At 41.7% G+C, this 19591-nt stretch overlaps 1 protein-coding gene across 1 annotated transcript; it reads left to right on the top strand.

Moving 5' to 3' along the window:
* Positions 1–19: 19 nt before the first annotated feature.
* Positions 20–18260, top strand: tgm2b (transglutaminase 2b). Its single transcript, XM_056605902.1, has 13 exons — positions 20–121; positions 6163–6342; positions 7671–7892; positions 8556–8674; positions 9909–10037; positions 10501–10702; positions 11166–11295; positions 12083–12186; positions 12934–13173; positions 13452–13727; positions 14515–14675; positions 15060–15196; positions 16079–18260. Exons 1-13 carry the CDS (start codon positions 112–114, stop codon positions 16227–16229), a joined length of 2061 nt encoding a protein of 686 aa, XP_056461877.1. The 5' UTR covers positions 20–111; the 3' UTR covers positions 16230–18260.
* Positions 18261–19591: the final 1331 nt, after the last annotated feature.

Genomic DNA, 19591 nt, shown 5'->3' with positions numbered 1-19591 from the left:
CGCGCGCGGGACTCAAAATAAAATCCCCTACGCTGCTGCAGCACTTCATTGGTCGCGCGCTGACCCCCACACACTAACTACAGCAACTTGTCTTCAAACTACCCAACAACCATGGCTCAAGGTAAGACTTCATCAAAACGTTTTGAATAAAAAACATACCAATACACCTATAATAGCGTCATGCATTATTTACATTCGCGTTGCAGTAAACCAATTAGTAGGCTAGGCGTTTAAAGTTATTGTAAAGAGGCATAGACAAAAAATAATCATGATTCCTTGAGATGTTAGCGTTTAGGTTGCAGTCTGTTTATAACAATGCCATTCAATACGAGCTTACAACTTATACATTTATGTAGTACAAAGCCGAACAGATTAGCAAAACATTCCGACTGACATGAGCAGGAATGCTGTATAGATAAATAGGAGTCTCGTAGCAATGTCTGCTTAATGTTTGAAAGTCACCAAAGCCGCAACTGTTATCAGAGAATGCAGAAATCCACATATTTTGTGTTGCTGCAGTGATAAACTGGTTCTCTGATATGTGAAGTAATACTCAGAATTTAGTATTACATTTGTGTACTACTTTTTAGACAGGTTATGCCTTCTGGTCATAATTATCAAAGGCAGCTGTGGACACTGCTAGTAAACGGTTTCACTATGGGCATTTATGTCCTCTGCCATTAAAAAGAAAACACCGCTTTAAAACGCCAAATGTGCATTTTAACCTCAGAGGTTGTCTGTTTCAGTAAGAAAATGTAGACCTACCAAAACATTCAGAGACATCTGTAGTAATTTAATTGAGCACATAAAGATTTTTGACCTATATCAGCAATTTGTTATCTGGCTCTTCCAGAAAACTTCTTCAAACAAATATGTAGTTTTTGGTATTTCGAGAAAACTATTAGCAGAATGGCCCCACATTCCTCTGCATTGGCTTCCTCGATGGCTATCAACTTCAACCATATGTATTCTACAGGGACATAGTGTATTGTTTGACTGCCTTGGTATATCTTCACTTCAGTTGTTGCCCTCACAGTTATACTGGGGAACCATCTGTTTACCATGTGTGAGAGAAACAGCTTAAATGTGGTTTTCAAACATTAAGCATCCAGAAGGAAAAGTTAATGTAGTGCTACTTTTGGTCCAGGATGTTGAGGATTAGCTCATCAAAGTGTAGTATTTACTTTCCTTGGATTTTAATGCTTTACCAGTGTTCACTATTCCCGTCACACATTCTGGAGCTGTGTAGAGTAGTGTCCTCAGTACTTTGGGTGAACCACCTTAGGGTGGCACAGCCAAACAGACCTTCAGTATTCAGGAGTGTTGATCTTTGTTTGGTAAACTGGAAACAAAATTATAACATTTCCTTTCATTTTAGATTCTTAAAGGGAAACAAGCAGCTCTAAACTTTTAAGTTAAGCTCTACACATCAACCTGTTTTTGAGTCAGGTTGAAGATGTTTAAACTTAGGACTACTTATTTATGTCCCTGTTGTGTATAAACGTATTATAGAAGTGTGTTTCCATGAGCTCATGGTGAATAAGTAGATGCAGGTCATGGCCTTGGTTATCAATCTGTTTAATGGATAAACAGATTGAAGTGGAACTGTTCAGAATGATCAATGTCGCATAATGTTAATGCAACCGTGAAACTACATCCAAGGCAATTATGAGTAGCAAGAGCCAATGTTAGATGGTTTGGATGCTCCAGATGATTCTACAGCCTAATAAGTCTTTGGATGGAATGTGTGTGTGTGTGTGTGTGTGTGTGTGTGTGTGTGTGTGTGTGTGTGTGTGTGTGTGTGTGTGTGTGTGTGTGTGTGTGTGTGTGTGTGTGTGTGTGTGTGTGTGTGTGTGTGTGTGTGTGTGTGTGTGTGTGTGTGTGTGTGTGTGTGTGCGCGTGGGTGCGTGTGTTTGTGTGGCCATTTTTGGAGATGAGGTCACAATTTTCCCAACCATTAGCGAGACAAGTGGATTGTATCAAAACATTTCACTGCAAATTCGTCTCAATCTTCCAATTATCCAGAGTATCCATGTTTTCAAATTCCATTTAAAAACATTACGTATATTGTCAAAATATAATAAAAAGTAGAAAGGTAAAATACAAGAAATAAAAAAATACTTCTACCCATATCCATATAACATTACACAGTTTCCTAATGTTAGTGTTTCACATTGTGGCAAAGCTAGACTTATGAGCAGGGGTTAATAGTGTCAAGTGAGTTTAAAGACCGCAGGAAGACTCTAAATCTTTCTTCAAACAGTGAGTCAGAGGGTGAGATTCTCTATGTCACTGTGGGGCACTGGAGGGGCTCTGTATTTACACAGACATGATGGGAGCGGCTGTCATGGCCAACTCATGTAGTGTGTCTGGAGTCATCCTCTGTGAGACACAATGAGAAACCAAACACACCGCCCATTCACTGTTAAAGGTCCCATGGTATGCTACTTTATGGATGCTTTAATATAGATATTAGTAGGCCCCAAACACAGTATTTGAAGACATTCCCGAAATTCAGCCGTGGTGCAGGAGTACAGCCCTACGAGCCAGTCGCACATTTCCCCAAATGTGCCGTTTCGGTGTCTGTAGCTTTAACGCAAATGAGGGGGAAGGAGGCGGGTCAAGGAGGAGGGTGGGGGTGTGGCCCTCAGCAGCTTGCAGCCACGGTACCATGCGCTAGGGCTGTGCGATTAATCGAATTTTGATCACGATTTAGATTCTTGGGTAAAACGATCTCCAAATTAATAAAATCAAGTTTGAACGATTCTTTTGGAATTTTCCGTTGTCTATAATGTTTTGTGAAAGAGACGCGCATGCGCATTTCAGTCCCTCCCCCAGAGCATTCAACGCGGCCCTCGCGAGCTGTATGTGTGTGGTGACCTTATTCAGAAAACAGTGCGAGCGAGATGGCAGAGGGAGGACAGCCACGTTTACTCGATAAAAAGGGTAAAACACTGAAAACGATGCTTTTCGAAAACGATCGCTGAGGTGGATAAATGTGAAAACGCTGGGTTCACGACAGTGTGGACAGGGTAGACGGAGGCTTTCAGAAACGATGACTTTCGGTTGCCATGACACTGTGCCATGACGCTGCCACAAGCTTGCGCTCGAGACAGAGACGCTCATCAAAAAAATGGCAGGTGAAATGCAAATTATGACCTCTCTGTACAATGTACTAATTTATCTCCAGATACAACTCGACATATTTGCTCAAACATATTCGTTGCTCCAACGCCGGTGGCGAGCGCTCTACTTGATGTTCTTAAGTGATGGTAAAAAACCTGAAAGACTGTTCAAACTGTAGTTGAAGCGCCATTTCTGGACAAGACCGGGTCGAAAATTATTAACCTGCTGATCAACTGTAAATATCAGCTGATCGCACGCCTGTAATCTAAACAGAGAGGCGTGGCGGAGTTGTGTTACCACGACAACAACGGTTTATCAAAATAATTTCAGTGTGAAACGTGGATGCAAAACATTCCGAAAACGATAGTGTGGACGGAGATCGTTTTCATTGCGGATGTGCTTTTTTACATTTACCCGGGTTAGTGTGGACGGGGCCTGAGACGCAATCACAAAGTCGCTTACGACGAATTGGCCAAGAAAAAAAAACACCAGACCACGGCCCCGAGGACTGCAGGACAGACGTCGATTAAAACCGATTGTGCTGTTTATTTAATTTTCTAGTATATTTATTTTATTCATTGAAAGTTTTATAGAAATTACAAACAGCTGGATACATTTTCCATTTTTTATTTGAACAGTTGGTGTACTGTGTAGTTTAATAATTTTGAAAACTCAGTTACCGTGTTTTTTTTTTTTAATGCTTAATTTTCAAACTCAAGAAGAATCATTTGAAGAATCGTGATTTCAATCTTGACCAAAAAAATCGTGATTCTCATTTTTCCAAATTCGAGCAGCACTACCATGCGCTCTGTTTACAGTGGATGTATCGCAATGGCGAGGCTCACACAGCCTTTATCCGTGTTCTGTAAATATTCTAGAACACACGGGAGTCCTGGAGAACTATATCTAAATAATATGATATTATACATAGATATCTATATCAAATGATATATATTATCACAGCCAAAAGCTGTGTGAGCCTCCAGACGATATTATGAATATTAAACTACCGCGTCGGGTTCTCAGACGTCTCTGGTTCTTCCACTTCCACAGACTGAACCACGACAAGGAGGAGAAAGGGATTGTTGCCCGCGATTGTTGACCGCAGCTGTCTCCCGTCGGAGCCTCGCTGCTGAGGGACCACCGCCTCGGCAGCGGTCAGCGCTTAGGCACCACCCTGCAGTGCCGAGGCGGTGGTCCCTCGGCAGCGGGGCTCAAGCGGGAGACATTCGCGGCCAACAATCCCTTTCTCTTCCATGTCGTGGTTCATGTAGGGCCTACTTCAGGGAGTCAAAGCCAAAGTTCCTTTCCCCCAATTCATTCTCAACCACGGCTGAGATAACCCCCACTACGGGTCTCGTTGTGGAAATACCAGAGAGAGTCCGACGTGTTATGCGCCATAACACCAACAGCAGAACGGTTATCCAAATGACAAGGAATTGTACAACACTTGCGTTACAGTCCTGGAGCTCTATATCTAAATATTAGGGCTTCAGTTCTCAGGGCTTCAGTTCGAACTTGTTATTGTTCTTCTTGGAATGGGTCCATGTTCCTATACTCCCATGTCGCAGTTCATGTACTTCAGGGAGTCCAAGCCAATGTTCCTTTCCCCCAATTCCTTCTCAACCATGGCTGAGATAACCCCAACTACAGTCTCTTTGTGGAAATACAAGATACGTCAATGAACCAACGTGTTATGCGCCATAACACCAACAGCAAACACTTGCGTTACAGTGTGTGTAATCACACACACACACACACATGTGGCGCTCGCACGGTCGTGTCTCATTGGCGTACCAAATTCTCTGGGAGGGCAAGGCAGAGAAAAGGGAGGAGCTTAGATCCTTTATGACGACACATTCCAAATCAGCACGCTTGAGCCACCGTTTTTTCAAAGGCGAGCAGAACACCTAGTGCTCGTTTTACAATGAACGCAAGTTTTAGCCACTGGGGGACCATAGGCAGGCTAGGGGAACTCATGTTATAAAACCTCATAAATCGAGATTTTCATGCCATGGGACCTTTAAGATTCCCACAAGGTTTATTGTTTGGTTTTGTAGATCATAAAACAAACGCTAAGTAACAGTAGGCAAGGCAAGGCAAGGCCACTTTATCTACATAGCACTTTTCATACACAAGGCAGACTCCAAGTTCTTCTCATATAAACATTGTCATACAATAAAATGTATCAAAAAATAATTAATCGAAAAGAAAACATATACAAAAAATATATATATAGTAAAATAGATAGAAAATAAAGGCAGGTTACTTTTAGAAAGTGCAATGTATTTAAGATTTAGCAGGAAGCTAAAGCATAGAAGTAAAAGTTAAGCCGTTTGTTGCAAATGAGACATGCATCTGGTTAGTGCAGAAACCATGTAGTTATGTGGCAATGGATTATGAGGAAGTTCCTTAACAGTGCACTAAGAAAAATATGACAGTATAAATATTTGTTTATAGTGAAGTTGTGGTCAATGGTCCACATACAAACTTGATACATTTAGGAATTGTGTCAAATAAACTTTCCTTGTTAAATCTATGAACTTTGTGTTTTGCTTACACAAAAAGGTCATCGGCTGTGTCACTACCAAATCTGTACGTTTTCCGCTGTGGAACACGTGGCTATACTGAGACTGGGTTGTACGTTGACCATTGACCACAACTTACCTATAAACAAATGTATATGCTGTTTTATTTGCCTTAGTGCTAGTGAATTTTAATGAATTTCCTCGTAATCCTATGTTCAACTATCTGTTATACTTTCTGCATATATTTTATAGACGCTTGTGGTTAAGAGGGCCGTGTAGTTTTCTGTAAAGATACATGTGTTTACATCCAGAAAATCCAACAAAACATCGCATAAATGTTGTTTTTGGCCATGGACTTTTTTTGTTACCCACGACTTACTCGTCAACAATAACTCTGGATGATTGTTAAACATGCGGCATCTGCCTAATTTCAAAGCAATAAAAAACAATGACGCCAAAAGACAAAACCCTAGTTTGAAGAATAATTTTAATCCGTTACTCTTTTCAGCATTGGACATCGCTACCTGGGATCTGGAGTGTGAGTTCAATAACACAGACCACCGCACAGAGCTGAACGGAATGGACCGCCTCATTGTGAGAAGAGGCCAGCCATTCAGCATCAAACTGAAGCTCCGCTACGGGGAGTACCAGGCCGGCCTCAGTTCCCTCACCTGCATCGCGGAAACAGGTAGCTAGTTTGTGTTATACTCTGACCCGGGTTTTGTTGATTCCTACCGAGTGAGTCGGTGGGGGATCAAAATCTGTTGCTGTTCTTTTTCACTTTTCTGTATTTTCTTTCATTCTTTATTCCTCTCTTTCGTTCTTTCTTCCTCTCTTTATTTGACAGATTTTTTTCTTTGAAGATGGATACACTAGATGCACACACCAAATAAACCATATACTGTTACAGATGTATGCGCGAGAAAATGCCACAAATGGTGGTCAATTAAAGACCTTCCATCACACGCACGCATTCTGTGAGGTTGAGTGTGCTGAGCTGAAATTCGCCCACCACCACGCCAGCCTACACCTGCTTTAGTTCTGCTGTGTATTGTATGTCACCAATGGGTTGAGATATCTGATGTACCCAACTGGGACTGTATAGTGCTCCCTGTTATATGTTGGTATGCTGTTGGCATGCTGTTTGTATTCTGTATCGGACATCTGTATGTCATGCTTTAAATGCTACATCAGGGAGCACCAGTAAAGAGAGGGTCAAAACCAAGTATATTACCATTCCATGCAAATAAATGGTTACATCTATGACATGGATGATTTCTTACTAAATGTCCCATTTAGTCAAACATTTTGAAATGCTTCACACAATTGGAAAGTCGAGGAACACGACTGATACATAATTTCCAAGGCATATTTCCATCACGCCCCATCCTTCAGGAAGTCAGGGCTTCAGTTCGAACCTGTTATTGTTCTTCTTGGAATGGGTCCATGTTCCTATACTCCCAGGGCCATTGTGATCCCCGAGGTGATCGGGGGCTTTGGCGCTTGAAGTTGGGAGATCTTTAATCTGCTTCACGCTGACATTGTTGAAACAGTATTTCAAACAACTGTTCATCTCTGTCAGCATTAGTTCACGGTTTGCTATTGTTAGCAAATTTGTTCCCTGGGACCTTATGTTAGTCGTCTAACCAAACAAACAAATTAATAATACTCAAATAATATCTGCCACAATTCTTCACAACCACTTTGACAAGAATGTAATAGAGTGTGCTTAAACAACTGCCGCCTGCTATCAAAGCCAACTGTTTGGAGAAGGAAATGGCATGCAAGCGGAAGGAATGTCTGCTATTAAAGATAAGATTATTGACATTCAAGTATATCTTAAGGGACTTTGAGGACTTAAATGGTCTTGGACTCAGACTAATGCCGTCTCTGAAGCTAAACAAAATTGATTGTGATGCATTCTTCCAAGCCAAGTTTACATAAAAAGTTAGGTAAGCAAAAAACGAAAAGAGTCCCGTTGCAAAGTATTTTCTCATCTCATCTCTTCCCACACAGGTCCCTCCCCGTCTGACCAATACGGCACCAGGGCCGTGTTTGATGTTGCTGCCGGCTCGGACAACCCCTCCGCGTGGAGCGCCACGGTCACCAGTCCTCCTGGGAATGTCGTGGCCCTCTCCATCTGCCCCGCCGCTGACGCACCCATCGGCCGCTGGACCCTGACCCTTGGGGGGTCCTGCCGCATTGATTTCATCCTCCTCTTCAACCCCTGGTGCTCAGGTGGGTAAACAGACCAGACGTCTCGCATGTCAGGTACCGCACCAAGGAATGCTGCATTGCTTTGGTGTCATGTTGTGGTGCATTTACCACCACACAAAGAGAGAGAGAGATAGAGAGATAGAGAGATAGATAGAGAGATAGATAGAGAGATAGAGAGATAGATAGATAGATAGATAGATAGATAGATAGATAGATAGATAGATAGATAGATAGATAGATAGATAGATAGATAGATAGATAGATAGATAGAGAGATAGAGAGAGAGAGAGAGAGAGAGAGAGAGAGAGAGAGAGAGAGAGAGAGAGAGAGAGAGAGAGAGAGAGTGAGAGTGAGGGTGAGGGTGAGGGTGAGGGTGAGGGTGAGTCGGGAGAGGGGAGAGACTCTTCAAACTTTTGAAGGCAGCAGACATTGAATTGATTGATTGCAGAGATTTGGAAGCATACTATTATGTCTGGGTGGGAGCCAAAGCAAAAACATTCCAATATCGACAGTAGGAGTGTGTAGGAGTAGGACTAGGATAAGGTATGTTGACACTGAAAGTTTATCGAATGGAACTCTATCCCTCTTAGTGCTAGGCATGTAATGGCTAGCTTTTCCATTCAGTTCATGTTTTTCATCCACACCGTGTCAATGACATTATTTTTGTTAACGTCCTGGCAACAGGAGATTCTGTGTACATGGACAATGAAGAGTATTTGAAGGAATACGTCCTATCTCAAGATGGAATCATCTACCGAGGCACCCTCGAACAGATTTTGCCTTTCCCTTGGAACTTTGGCCAGGTACCAACACCAATATTGTCAGCCTCATACTCCCATTGCAGACTATCTGTCTGGATTTGAACGCTGGAGCTAAAATGCATCAGTCAGCTCTCAGAAGATTGTATATATACAATGTTGGGAAGGATACTTTTAATGTGTCCAGTTGCAGAATACAGAATACATGCCCAAAAATGTAATATGTAACGTATTCCGTTACATCACTCAATCTGAGTATTGTATTCTTAATACTTGGATTACCTCCACATTGAATTGCATTTTATTGTACCACACATTGTAATAAAACTGTAATTAAGTGTAGGAATGCCGCATCAAATCCTGCTTACTAAACAGGCCTATTCTGGTGTGTTCTTCTGTTACAACTGGCTGAATGTGGTCGGCCCAAGTTTCCCTGGAAGTGCACTATATTAAATAATTTGATGTAGAGGAACAAAGACTATAAGGGCAGGGGCGTAGTCAGGACATTATTGCTGGGGGTTGGGCCAGTCTTTTGTTTGGGGTGGCACTTGATTGACAAAAACTAAAACTCACGCACCGCGTCACTCAGAGCGGCCATTTTCCCACAGCTCGTCAGGCCATAAACAATGGATTGAATAAACGTTCTTATGGGTGCTTAGATGTTGTGCGATGTGTCATGATTATCCGAGGGGGTTCGGCCGATCAAACAATAATTCCCATATTGCGTGCGGATGAGCGGGTGTCCGTTACGTCCAAAGTCAGGGTTCGTTTGGAAGCGAACCGAGACCATCTTTTCATGGAGGTCTCGGCCGGCTGATGTAGTGCGCATAAAAGTGAGGTGGTTGCATTCACAACAACGCAAACGTACTGAACCAATGGACAAAACTCGTTTAGTGCGCACTACATGCTGTTGATGTGAAAGCACAAATAAACTTGTCAAACAGAGAAGTTCAAACTCTTGATAAGAAGTAATTTAAAGGGGACGTAAACGTAAAATATTTTCATGCACACATGTCTTGTGAGATGGTCAACATAGTAATCTAATCCTTTTTGTGAACGTTACTAAAATAGGACAATAATCGGACACTAAAAACAAGTTGAAGTTGAAAAAATAAGTTGTTTTTCTACCTGAGGGCGGTCCATTTCTATCTAGCTTTCAAATAAAAACAGATTCTTTATCAATGCAGTCAGACCTGCACGCCACTATCAATGAGTAGGTGGAAGGCAATGCATTACTCCCTTCTACTGTTGCTTCCTGAACTCATTGTTTCTGCAACAGTTTGAATATGGAATCTTGGATGTCTGCCTCAAAATCTTGGACACCAATCCCAAATACCTGCGTAATCCCGGTAAAGACTGCTCCGGGAGGAGAAATCCGATCTACGTCTCCAGAGTGCTGAGTGCCATGGTATGTACCGGACCGCATTCACATTGTGAGCATTGTGGACATGAGCCATAAAGTTATCTATATAAAACAGTCTTGCACGTGTTTGTGTTTGTGTGTGTGTTTGTGTGTGTGTGTGTGTGTGTGTGTGTGTGTGTGTGTGTGTGTGTGTGTGTGTGTATGTGTGTGTGTGTGTGTGTGTGTGTGTGTGTGTGTGTGTGTGTGTGTGTGTGTGTGAATGATATGGTGTGTGTTTCGATATTGTATATATTTTTAGATACATTATATCTATATATATAGAGAGATTGTACACATTGTATTTACTATCTATACTAATATAGATCTATATGCAAAACAAATTAATTAGACATTGACCAATACCTGCATATGTGCATATATGAATTATATATATGACGGTACATATACATTGCCCCATCTATGAGGTAAAACTAGCGTGAATGTTTACACCGTGTGTTTGGTCTGTTAGGTGAACTGTAACGGGGACGCTGGCGTTGTGCTGGGCCGCTGGCCAGCTCTGGATAAATTGTCGTCGGATAACCCCTACGAGGGGGGTGAGAGCCCCATGTCTTGGAAGGGCAGCGTGGATATCCTGCTCAACTGGGACAGCAGCTCTTGTAGTCCAGTACGCTATGGCCAGTGCTGGGTGTTTGCAGCAGTGGCCTGCTCAGGTGATTGCTAAAAACAACAACACAGCTGCCATAGTCTAACAAATCAGACTTTACATGACTATCTAAAGTCTGATGGCAGATTAACTCAAATCTGAGTGGACGTGCACTTCAATTTATTTTTTCATGTTGCTGAAGGTCGGAATCTGAAACCACTTAATTGGCTAACAGAAATTCGGCCAGCAGTAGTAAACTGTAAAAATAAGTCAGTAAAGATTTCAATCTACACAGACTGGTCAGGGAAAGTTTTTTCTCGTATAGATGAGGGGGGCAGTTCTTCTTTTTGCCCGGTTTACCGATTGACCAAGGCAAAAGGTTAACAAAAAGGGGAACTAGATAGACTAATAAACTAACTAGATGGACTAGTTAACGAATGGAATGGCTAGATAACACAACCTGAAGAAAACAAAGCTTAAATTATTTCAACTATATATAACATGGATTTTCCGACACATATGTTCTACAGTGTCCAGAGCCCTTGGTATCCCCTGCCGAGTCGTCACAAACTACATATCTGCCCACGACACCAACAGAAACCTGCTGATCGAGTACTTCTACGACGAGAACGGCCGGAACCAGGGAAGAGACATGATCTGGTAGGAAGTCCTGTCATCTACATGTACTGAGTCATACTGTAAGCACAACTATTATAGAGTGAGAGAGCTATGCCACTCCCGTTGACCATTATGCAACATGAGAAAGACTGCAATACCATGCTTGGGATGCAAGGTTGGGTTGCGAGAGTGCTAGACAGTGAAAATTGCATGAGAGTGAACGGACCTAAATGCGACAAAGTGAGAATCTCTGTTTATTTCATCTGTGTCTGTACCAATTATTGCCAATGTGCAAATAACAAAAACTATGGGTTCCCATGTGCACGCCATTATTTGCAGATACACAATTGATGGAGGTGAAATTACCTCCTCCTTAGAGCAGTTGGGCTAAGCCTGAGGCTACACTGTGTGGGAAGGAGATGAAAGCAGCGGTAACTTAATCCGGAGTCTCTCTACAATTCTCTTTGAATAGGCGTCATTTGAATGAAGAAGGCACATATTTTGCAAGTTACATAATGCTGACCTTCAAAGTTATGAGATGAATTTGACGGCAGCACTATATTGTGAAAGAAGCCGATACACGACAAGTAGCTTAAATATACTTATTAGAACAGCTTTGCTCTCAGTTTGGGTCAGTGTCCTAAGTCACACCATAAGTATGATTCAGTTTACTTAGTCACACTATAAGTGCACTATAAGTGCAACTGTAATACTATTGACACTTTCACAGGAGCAATTTTGGAAAAGAAAACAACAAGGTTGCTGGGGTATTTATAACTCCAGGGGAGTTACTAAGGATGTGATGGCTGTATTTTGTTTAAATATTCAGGACGTTCCACTGCTGGGTGGAGAACTGGATGACCCGGCCTGACCTGAAGCCTGAATATGACGGTTGGCAGGTTGTGGACCCCACACCCCAGGAAAAGAGTGAAGGTGACTTCCCCTATGGACATCAATTACATTAAAGCCTTTTCCCTCAAGGCAGACTGAGAGGAGCTCAGAGTGTTAATTATTGCTTTGAACAACAGTGGAAGTGTCTCTCTCTCACTGTTAATTGACTGGCGATGTTGTTAGAAGGCCAAATTAATTAGTGTGTAATAATTTGAAACACCTTCTCAATGCTGGCCCCTTTGGCTGGTAAGTGAACTGCAGCCTGCTGTAGAGCACTATTCAGAGCACTGGAGTGCAAGCGCCTTGGCTGGAGACAAAAACAATAATAAATTACTATTAGTCATAATCATACATAAATGTTAGAAAAATATTAAAGTTATGAAAGAACAGATATTTTTGCCCTTATCCGCACTTGGACGTTACTTCACTCCCTTTTCTTCACCAGCAAAACCAGCATGATTAAAAAATAACAGAAATCGGCCCACAAGCTGTTTTAGGTAACAGAGAGAGTCCGGGAAGGTCTATTTTTTTAAGTTGATTTTGACCTGATAATAAATAAGCTACTTGAAGAGAGATGTGTGCATGTAAAAATGTGTACAATGTGTAAACAAATGTACTTATTGTAAGTCGCTTTGGATAAATGCGTCTGCTAAATGCCCTAAAGGAAAATGTAAATATCCTACACAAAGTAACTTTAATCGAGTCGTAAAAAGAAATATTGGCATTGAATAATACCAAAAAGATGATAGTGAAATAACTTGTTTTGTGTTCCCGGTCGCTTCTGAACAGGAGTGTATTGTTGCGGCCCAGTTTCGGTGAAGGCTGTGAAGGAGGGTGAGCTGGCGACCAAGTATGACGCGCCTTTCGTCTTCGCCGAGGTCAACGCCGACAAGGTGGACTACATAAGGCAGGCGGACGGCAGCAACAAGAAGATGACCAGCTTCACGGGCGTGGGCCAGAAGATCAGCACCAAGAGTGTGGGGAACGACGGACGGGAGGACATTACTCACCTCTACAAGTACCCCGAAGGTACGAGCCGTTGTCTGAAAGGGAATAAATGCAACAGAAATACAACACTAGTATTTTGCGGTGAATAAATAACAACCTATCCCCGGGTTTCTATTTATTCACCGAGTTATAACCACCACCTCAATAAATAAGACAAACATATCTGTACCACTCGTACCAATGTAAATGTCGATACAAAAAATGTATGCAGACATGACATGCAATTATGTGTTATTTATTGACCATCATCTTGTCTAAGTGACTGAGGGACACAACTGAAAGCATCCATTATCCACCAGGATCTGAGGAGGAACGAGAGACTTTCCGGAAGGCCGACCACCTGAACAAGCTCCTCCACCGGCAGGAGAGCCAGGGCCTCAAGCTCGCCATCGAGGTCGCCACTGAGAAGAGGAAGGGCTGTGACTTTGACGTGATCGCGGTGGCCTCCAACAGCACGACCAGCGAGAAGAAGTGCCGCCTGCTGTTCTCCTCCATGGCCGTGTCCTACACGGGCGTTGTGAAGGACAACTGTGGCTTCAAGGACCTCCTGAACGTGGAGCTCCCCCCCGGAGGAGGTGAGCGACACGGCAGGGATTCACCAGGACCTTAAGCGGACCTCAAACCACTTACAGGGTGTTATTTAGATACTGGTTATTCTGATATACCATTACTTCCAGTAGTTGCTGTTTTCTGCTGTTTGCAGATTTCTTTGTCCCAAGATGGATAGACAGGTAGAGTGCGGACATTGGGGACTCAAACCCAGATCCTTTTGGATGGTAGTCAGACAAACTCAACAGCTAGACTAACCTTGTGGTGGACAAAACACATTTAACTCTCTTACTAAATAAGAGAGTTTGAGAAGTCTGAAGCAAGAAAGATTAAGACTTTATTATTACTCTCGAAAAAGTAAGAACAAAGCCAAGTTCGTTTAGCAAAGAACTAAAGAGCCACTCCCCGGGCCCCTACCTATATCTCCATTCTGCCCGTACATCACCCATACGTCATTACCTCATCCCATGCACTCTTCCCTTATGTGGAGATTTACTACGCTGTTTACCAGCTCCCATCAAGTATGGTACACGTTATCAACGCACATTACAAAAGGTCAAGCCTGGGGTCATTCCCTTGGCCATTGTACAATAGGGAGTGGTACTGTGTGTTCATTCAATGTTTCTCCAAACATATTAGATTCATATAGCGTATAGGCAAGATAATAATTACATATTATCATTATATGCAAGAGTAAATTTCTCTCATAACCTCAGATCATCAACAGTTACAAGGGCACTTTGGTCGTGTTCTTTTCCGTTTGGGGTTCTTTGGTGGTTTTTCCAGCCCATAATTAGAGTGTGTGTTCCCTAGAGCGACGGGTTCCTCTGAGGCTGAACTACTCCAAGTACTGCGACGCGCTCACCGAGGACAACCTGATCCGCCTGGCCGCCCTGCTGGTCGACTACTCCACCAAGGAGACCATCTTCACCCTCAGAGACATCGTGCTCGACAATCCAGAAATCAAAGTCCGCGTGAGTGTGTTTGCCAGCACAGTTTAAAAAAAGAAAAAGTACTAAAAGTCCTTGCTCCGATGTCATTTCTTATGGCTTGGTTCAGAGGAGGTTTTATCCAGCGGAAAACAATATTGTTTAATATTCAAATATTTAACAATATCTAAATACAACTAGACTTTTTGTTGAGTTGTGTACTTATATTAGACTACTAATACTACTCAATTTCCCACGCTTCTTCACAACGTCAACAAACTACATATTTTGTAATTGTTTAGAGACCCCATGTCACTGAAGAAGTCTGTCAAAATATTTTTGAAAACCCCTTCGAAGCTCTTGGAAGCTGTTACTCAGTCTCTTAGAGATTCTGTCCAAAATATCAATCCATTCTATCCGAATACACAGATCCTTGGTGAACCCAAACAGAACCGAAAGCTTGCAGCAGAGATCACAGTGCAGAACCCGCTTCCCGAACCCTTGAGCAACTGTTGCTTCAGCATCGAGGGAGCAAATCTCACTGGGGGAAAGACAATCAAAGAAAGGTTTGAATAAACACCGCCCTGTTTGTATATCTTTTCTTCTGTCTGTCTGTCCGTATGTTAGGCTGGCCTTTGAGAGTTGGTGGCATTTGACGTATTGTGGTATTTGCATTATACTTGGATACTATATATAATATTCTAATAATGTATGTATTTTCTGGATTAATTTAAAATACTTCCTAATCAGCAATCTGGATAAGGTGTCAAACTATTTGAGTGAATAATACTCATGTTCAAACGGGATATATACATCGGTAGTGTTCCCTTTTTTAAATAATGCATATATGCAACATGAAGTATATAATGACTAAGTTGCACAATGATCAGGACAAGGGTACATAAGTGTGTAATGTGCTCATTGGCTGACCAGAAATGTTATCCCCCATTTGAAATCCAAGACCAGTCCACCCAATTGTCAACACGCTGTGATGCAGAACCCAGATGTGGGCTGGTATTAAAAGCAGAGCCGAGGAGAACATCACAAAGACCCTACAATCCTGGGCGGAATCGTTCACAGAATCATGGTTCCTGCCAGAAAATAAACCCTGCTTCTTAATGGAATGCAATCACTCTGGCCTTTAACTGTTACCCAACAACAACATCGAACAAACAACATCCAAAGAAACTTAATCTATGTTGTCTGATTGGAAGAATAAGGATTGAATGGGTTGGACAAAGCTCTGAATGTCTCCAATCAAAACTGCTTGTATCTCGTCCTCTCCATTCTTCTGCACATCTCCATAAATAGGAATGGCTGTCATATGAGCCATGAAGCATATCCTTAAAATCAACATTTACAAGTTAATGTGGAAGGGGGTACTTGTGTGTAGGTAGGAGTGCATCAAGTGATTGCCCACACTCTAATCTTTAAATATTTATCCCCAGGCTTGAGTCTACAGTGGAACCAGGGGAGGATGCCAAGGTGAAGATCTACTTCAAGCCAAACCACTCGGGGCTCCGCAAGCTGGTGGTTGACTTCAACAGCAGCAAGCTGTGTCATGTGAAGGGATACAAGAATGTTATTATTGGCAAATAGATCAACCCACATCAACCCACACCCATACCCTGTGGCCTGTCTTCTGTTAGTTGTTTCGTTTTTTTTACATAAGCGCAACCATAAAACGTACCTTTGACTAACTGTTTACTATATACATTAATGTTTGAATTGCAATCTTTTTTTTTACAAGAGATCGCATATGTATTGCTAGTACGTACCTGCTGGTCATATTATGGCTGACTTCTGATAGCATTTGTATGGCTATCCCTAACCTTTAGAAAGGCTAAAGAAACATGCATGCCCGCTTGTACACGGTGAATAACAAATTCCATTGATGTACTATGTACTGTTATTACTGCAATAAAATAATTCTTGGCCTTAGTTTGCACCACACAGCTGCAAAGCGTGTCTGGTGTTGTCAATACTGACCTAATCTAGGAAGAGAGTGAGATCATCAAGTTTAAACCAATTCAGCAAATTGTTTGCGCAGAATTCTTATTCTTGAAACAGGGGCTTTCCAGGATGCAGACCTTTGGCACGAAGTAGACCATTTTTGTATCTTGTCTTGACAAGCTTTTAACATTGAGGAATAGTTCCAGGAAAAAACATCCCTCTTGTCTTTTAGCAAAACCATACATTCCTTTTAAATTGAGCAAAACAGCTGTTAAAAAAAGAAAAGAAACTGTGTACGTTTATATAGTCTTCATCGATCAATGCACAAGTCAGTGTGCATTTTTTTGTCCAAAAAGGAGAGTACTTCTAATTTTGGCCACTGCAAAGCTCCACTGGAGCGCTACATGTTATAATTAGTCTGGAATATGCCATTAACATTTGCCTGTGGTGTGACATTTGCAATGACCCCAAAATTGCTGTTGGCTAGTTAGTCATTTCATACATTTCGATAATAAGCTGTTTTATAAATCAGCCCTATTAATCAAATATGAAGCACTGCAGTAGGCCTAATGTTACCAGTCCAGGAGCAATAAAAAGCAGTAGCAATGAAGACGTTTGGACATATATTTTCAGGTTTGGGGAAATGGTGCTCCCTAGTGGTCAAACGTGAAAAGTGCATGTGCTTTAGGAGCCAGGCTCTTTATATATTATATTGTATTTTTCTACACATTTTTTGGACCGATACTAGCTGGACATATGAGTCGATGCTGCTAAAACGTTGTTAATTTAGACAATTACGTAAAAAAAGAAGCAACATATCCGTGTTCACAGAGTAGGCCTATAGTGCTTAAGTGCCAGAGCCATTTAGTAACCTAATGAAAATACTGTAAATGTTCAGACAGACTATCACTTTATCTTCCAATTTGATTTGCTTAGGTGTCGATTAACTGAATTGGCTTTTTGGCCTCGCATTATCATCTCGAGTAGCCTACTTTAAAGGATCGACAATCAAATCAAAGTAACGTTAACAAAAGCGCTTCTTTACTTTGCGTGCATTGAACTCTTCGCTGCAAGCGGATCGTTCTCCTTGAGCTTGCAGGGCTTCATCCATCCTTTCCACCTAAATGAATGACTAGGTTCACTGAAGTTTATAACCTTAGTAGGCCTACTTTAGTACTAGGGAGCCACACATGACGAAAATAAATATTTTTGCCTTGACGAGATTAAATGTCATCTCGACTTTAATCTCGACATGTCGAGATTAAACTCGAAATGTCGAGAATAATGTTGAAATATTATGTCGACTTTAATCTCGATTTGTCGACTTTAAGTCGACATTAAACTCGAAATGTCGAGAATACAGTTGAAATTAGTTAGGAGATACAGTAGCAACCGCTCCACAGGGCCTGCACTGAATCCAATGGCTTGTGTAGATAATTTGGTAAAATACAGAATCGGGTTTAACAATAAAGAGATCCTCGCTGTTTTAGCGCAGAACCACAGTGTGGTGATTAGTGTAAGGACGCTGAAAAGGTTGTGTGGAAAACTTCGTCTGTTCGGGAGGAGGAATCATACAAACCTGGCCGCGTTCTTGCAAACCGAACTTGCTGGAAATTGGCAGATGTAAGGATACAGATGGTTGCACCTCCGTGCAATACATAAAGGTTAGGTTGTGTCGCAAAATGCAGTAAGACAAGATGCTTGATCCTGAAGGTGTGGAGCAAAGGCGTGCCCGGCGTCTGAGGCGCAGGTGAGGCAATATCACAGCAAAGGTCCGAATGCACTCTGGCATATGGATGGGTACGATAAACTAAAGCCATAAGGCATTGCCATCAGTTGCAGGTTGCATTGACGGCTTTAGTCGCTATATAGTTTGGATGGAGGCCTACACCACAAACAATGACCCCAGGGTTATTGCCGACTACTTCGTGTCATCCGCTGCACGCTTGGGAGGATGCCCGGAGCGTCTGCGTGCTGACAGAGGAACGGAGATGTAAGTCGATATGATGTTTCAACTTTATTCTCGACATTTCGAGTTAAAGTCGACACGTCGAGATCAAAGTCGACATGACATTTCAACTTTATTCTCGACATTTCGAGTTTAATGTCGACATGTTGACATTAAAGTCGACGTGTCGACTTTAATCTCGTCACGGCAAAACATTTTTTTTTTCTTCACGTGTGGCCCTAATAGGCCTACTCCGTCGTATAATACTCCGTCGTAGTCGTACCATCGCCATGTTCCACATTGTAAAGCCGAGTTTAAAAGAATGCCCCTGACGTTTTGCATGAAAGAAGGTGCAACATATTCTCACTTATGTGTTGTTATACCGGGGTTAGGCTCATTGCGTCCTGTAATGTCAAACACATTGCGCAAATCCTAATGCAGTGGAATTTAGGTCTGTCTAAAAGGCTGCCTTGACATGAGGCCCATCGAACAGATGTCTGGGAAGAAATCGAGACTGATACAGAGACAAGAACATCACAACTTACATTCTTGACTTCAATAAAAATGACAGCAAGTGTTAAAGAATGGACATTCAATATTGTTTGGCTTGTATTTTCTTAAATAATTTAAACAGAATAGGCCTATATGTTATAAGCATACAGTTTGGATAATTTGTTACATTCGGGTGATGACAAAGACGGAGCATTTGTATTTCACCAAACAACACGTATAGTCTAGTAGTTAATTAAAAAAAATACATAAAAATACATTGACACCAAAATCGCTATCATAGCTTATGTTTTGTCAGCAACTGTGCTCCAAGAAAATAAAACATTGAGCCATTAGACATTTGTTCAGAAATGTTATTTGAAAAGGAGAAGTGGAAAATGTCTATTGAGCTCTTTTTATTAGTTTAAAACATGTAAGTTGCGATTGCCAAATATTTTGTCTTCTAAATTGTTTAATTTCCTGTACTAAAACAGAAACACCATCTATCCTAATTACCCCTAGAACAGTAAATGAGAAAGGAACCTCCCTGACACCCATAATCCATCTTTAT

This window comes from Gadus chalcogrammus, chromosome 13 (assembly GCF_026213295.1).
Source record: "Gadus chalcogrammus isolate NIFS_2021 chromosome 13, NIFS_Gcha_1.0, whole genome shotgun sequence".
Taxonomy (NCBI): Eukaryota; Metazoa; Chordata; class Actinopteri; order Gadiformes; family Gadidae; genus Gadus; species Gadus chalcogrammus.
Note: the sequence above shows the minus strand (reverse complement) of the source record. Positions and strands in the feature narration are given on the sequence as shown.

Bases quoted from the DNA above. Each gene is read 5' to 3' on its own strand.
- tgm2b (XM_056605902.1), top strand. The intron at 7,893-8,555 runs GTGGGTAAACAG...TCCTGGCAACAG, and splicing joins CTTCAACCCCTGGTGCTCAG to GAGATTCTGTGTACATGGAC. The intron at 10,038-10,500 runs GTATGTACCGGA...TTGGTCTGTTAG, and splicing joins CCAGAGTGCTGAGTGCCATG to GTGAACTGTAACGGGGACGC.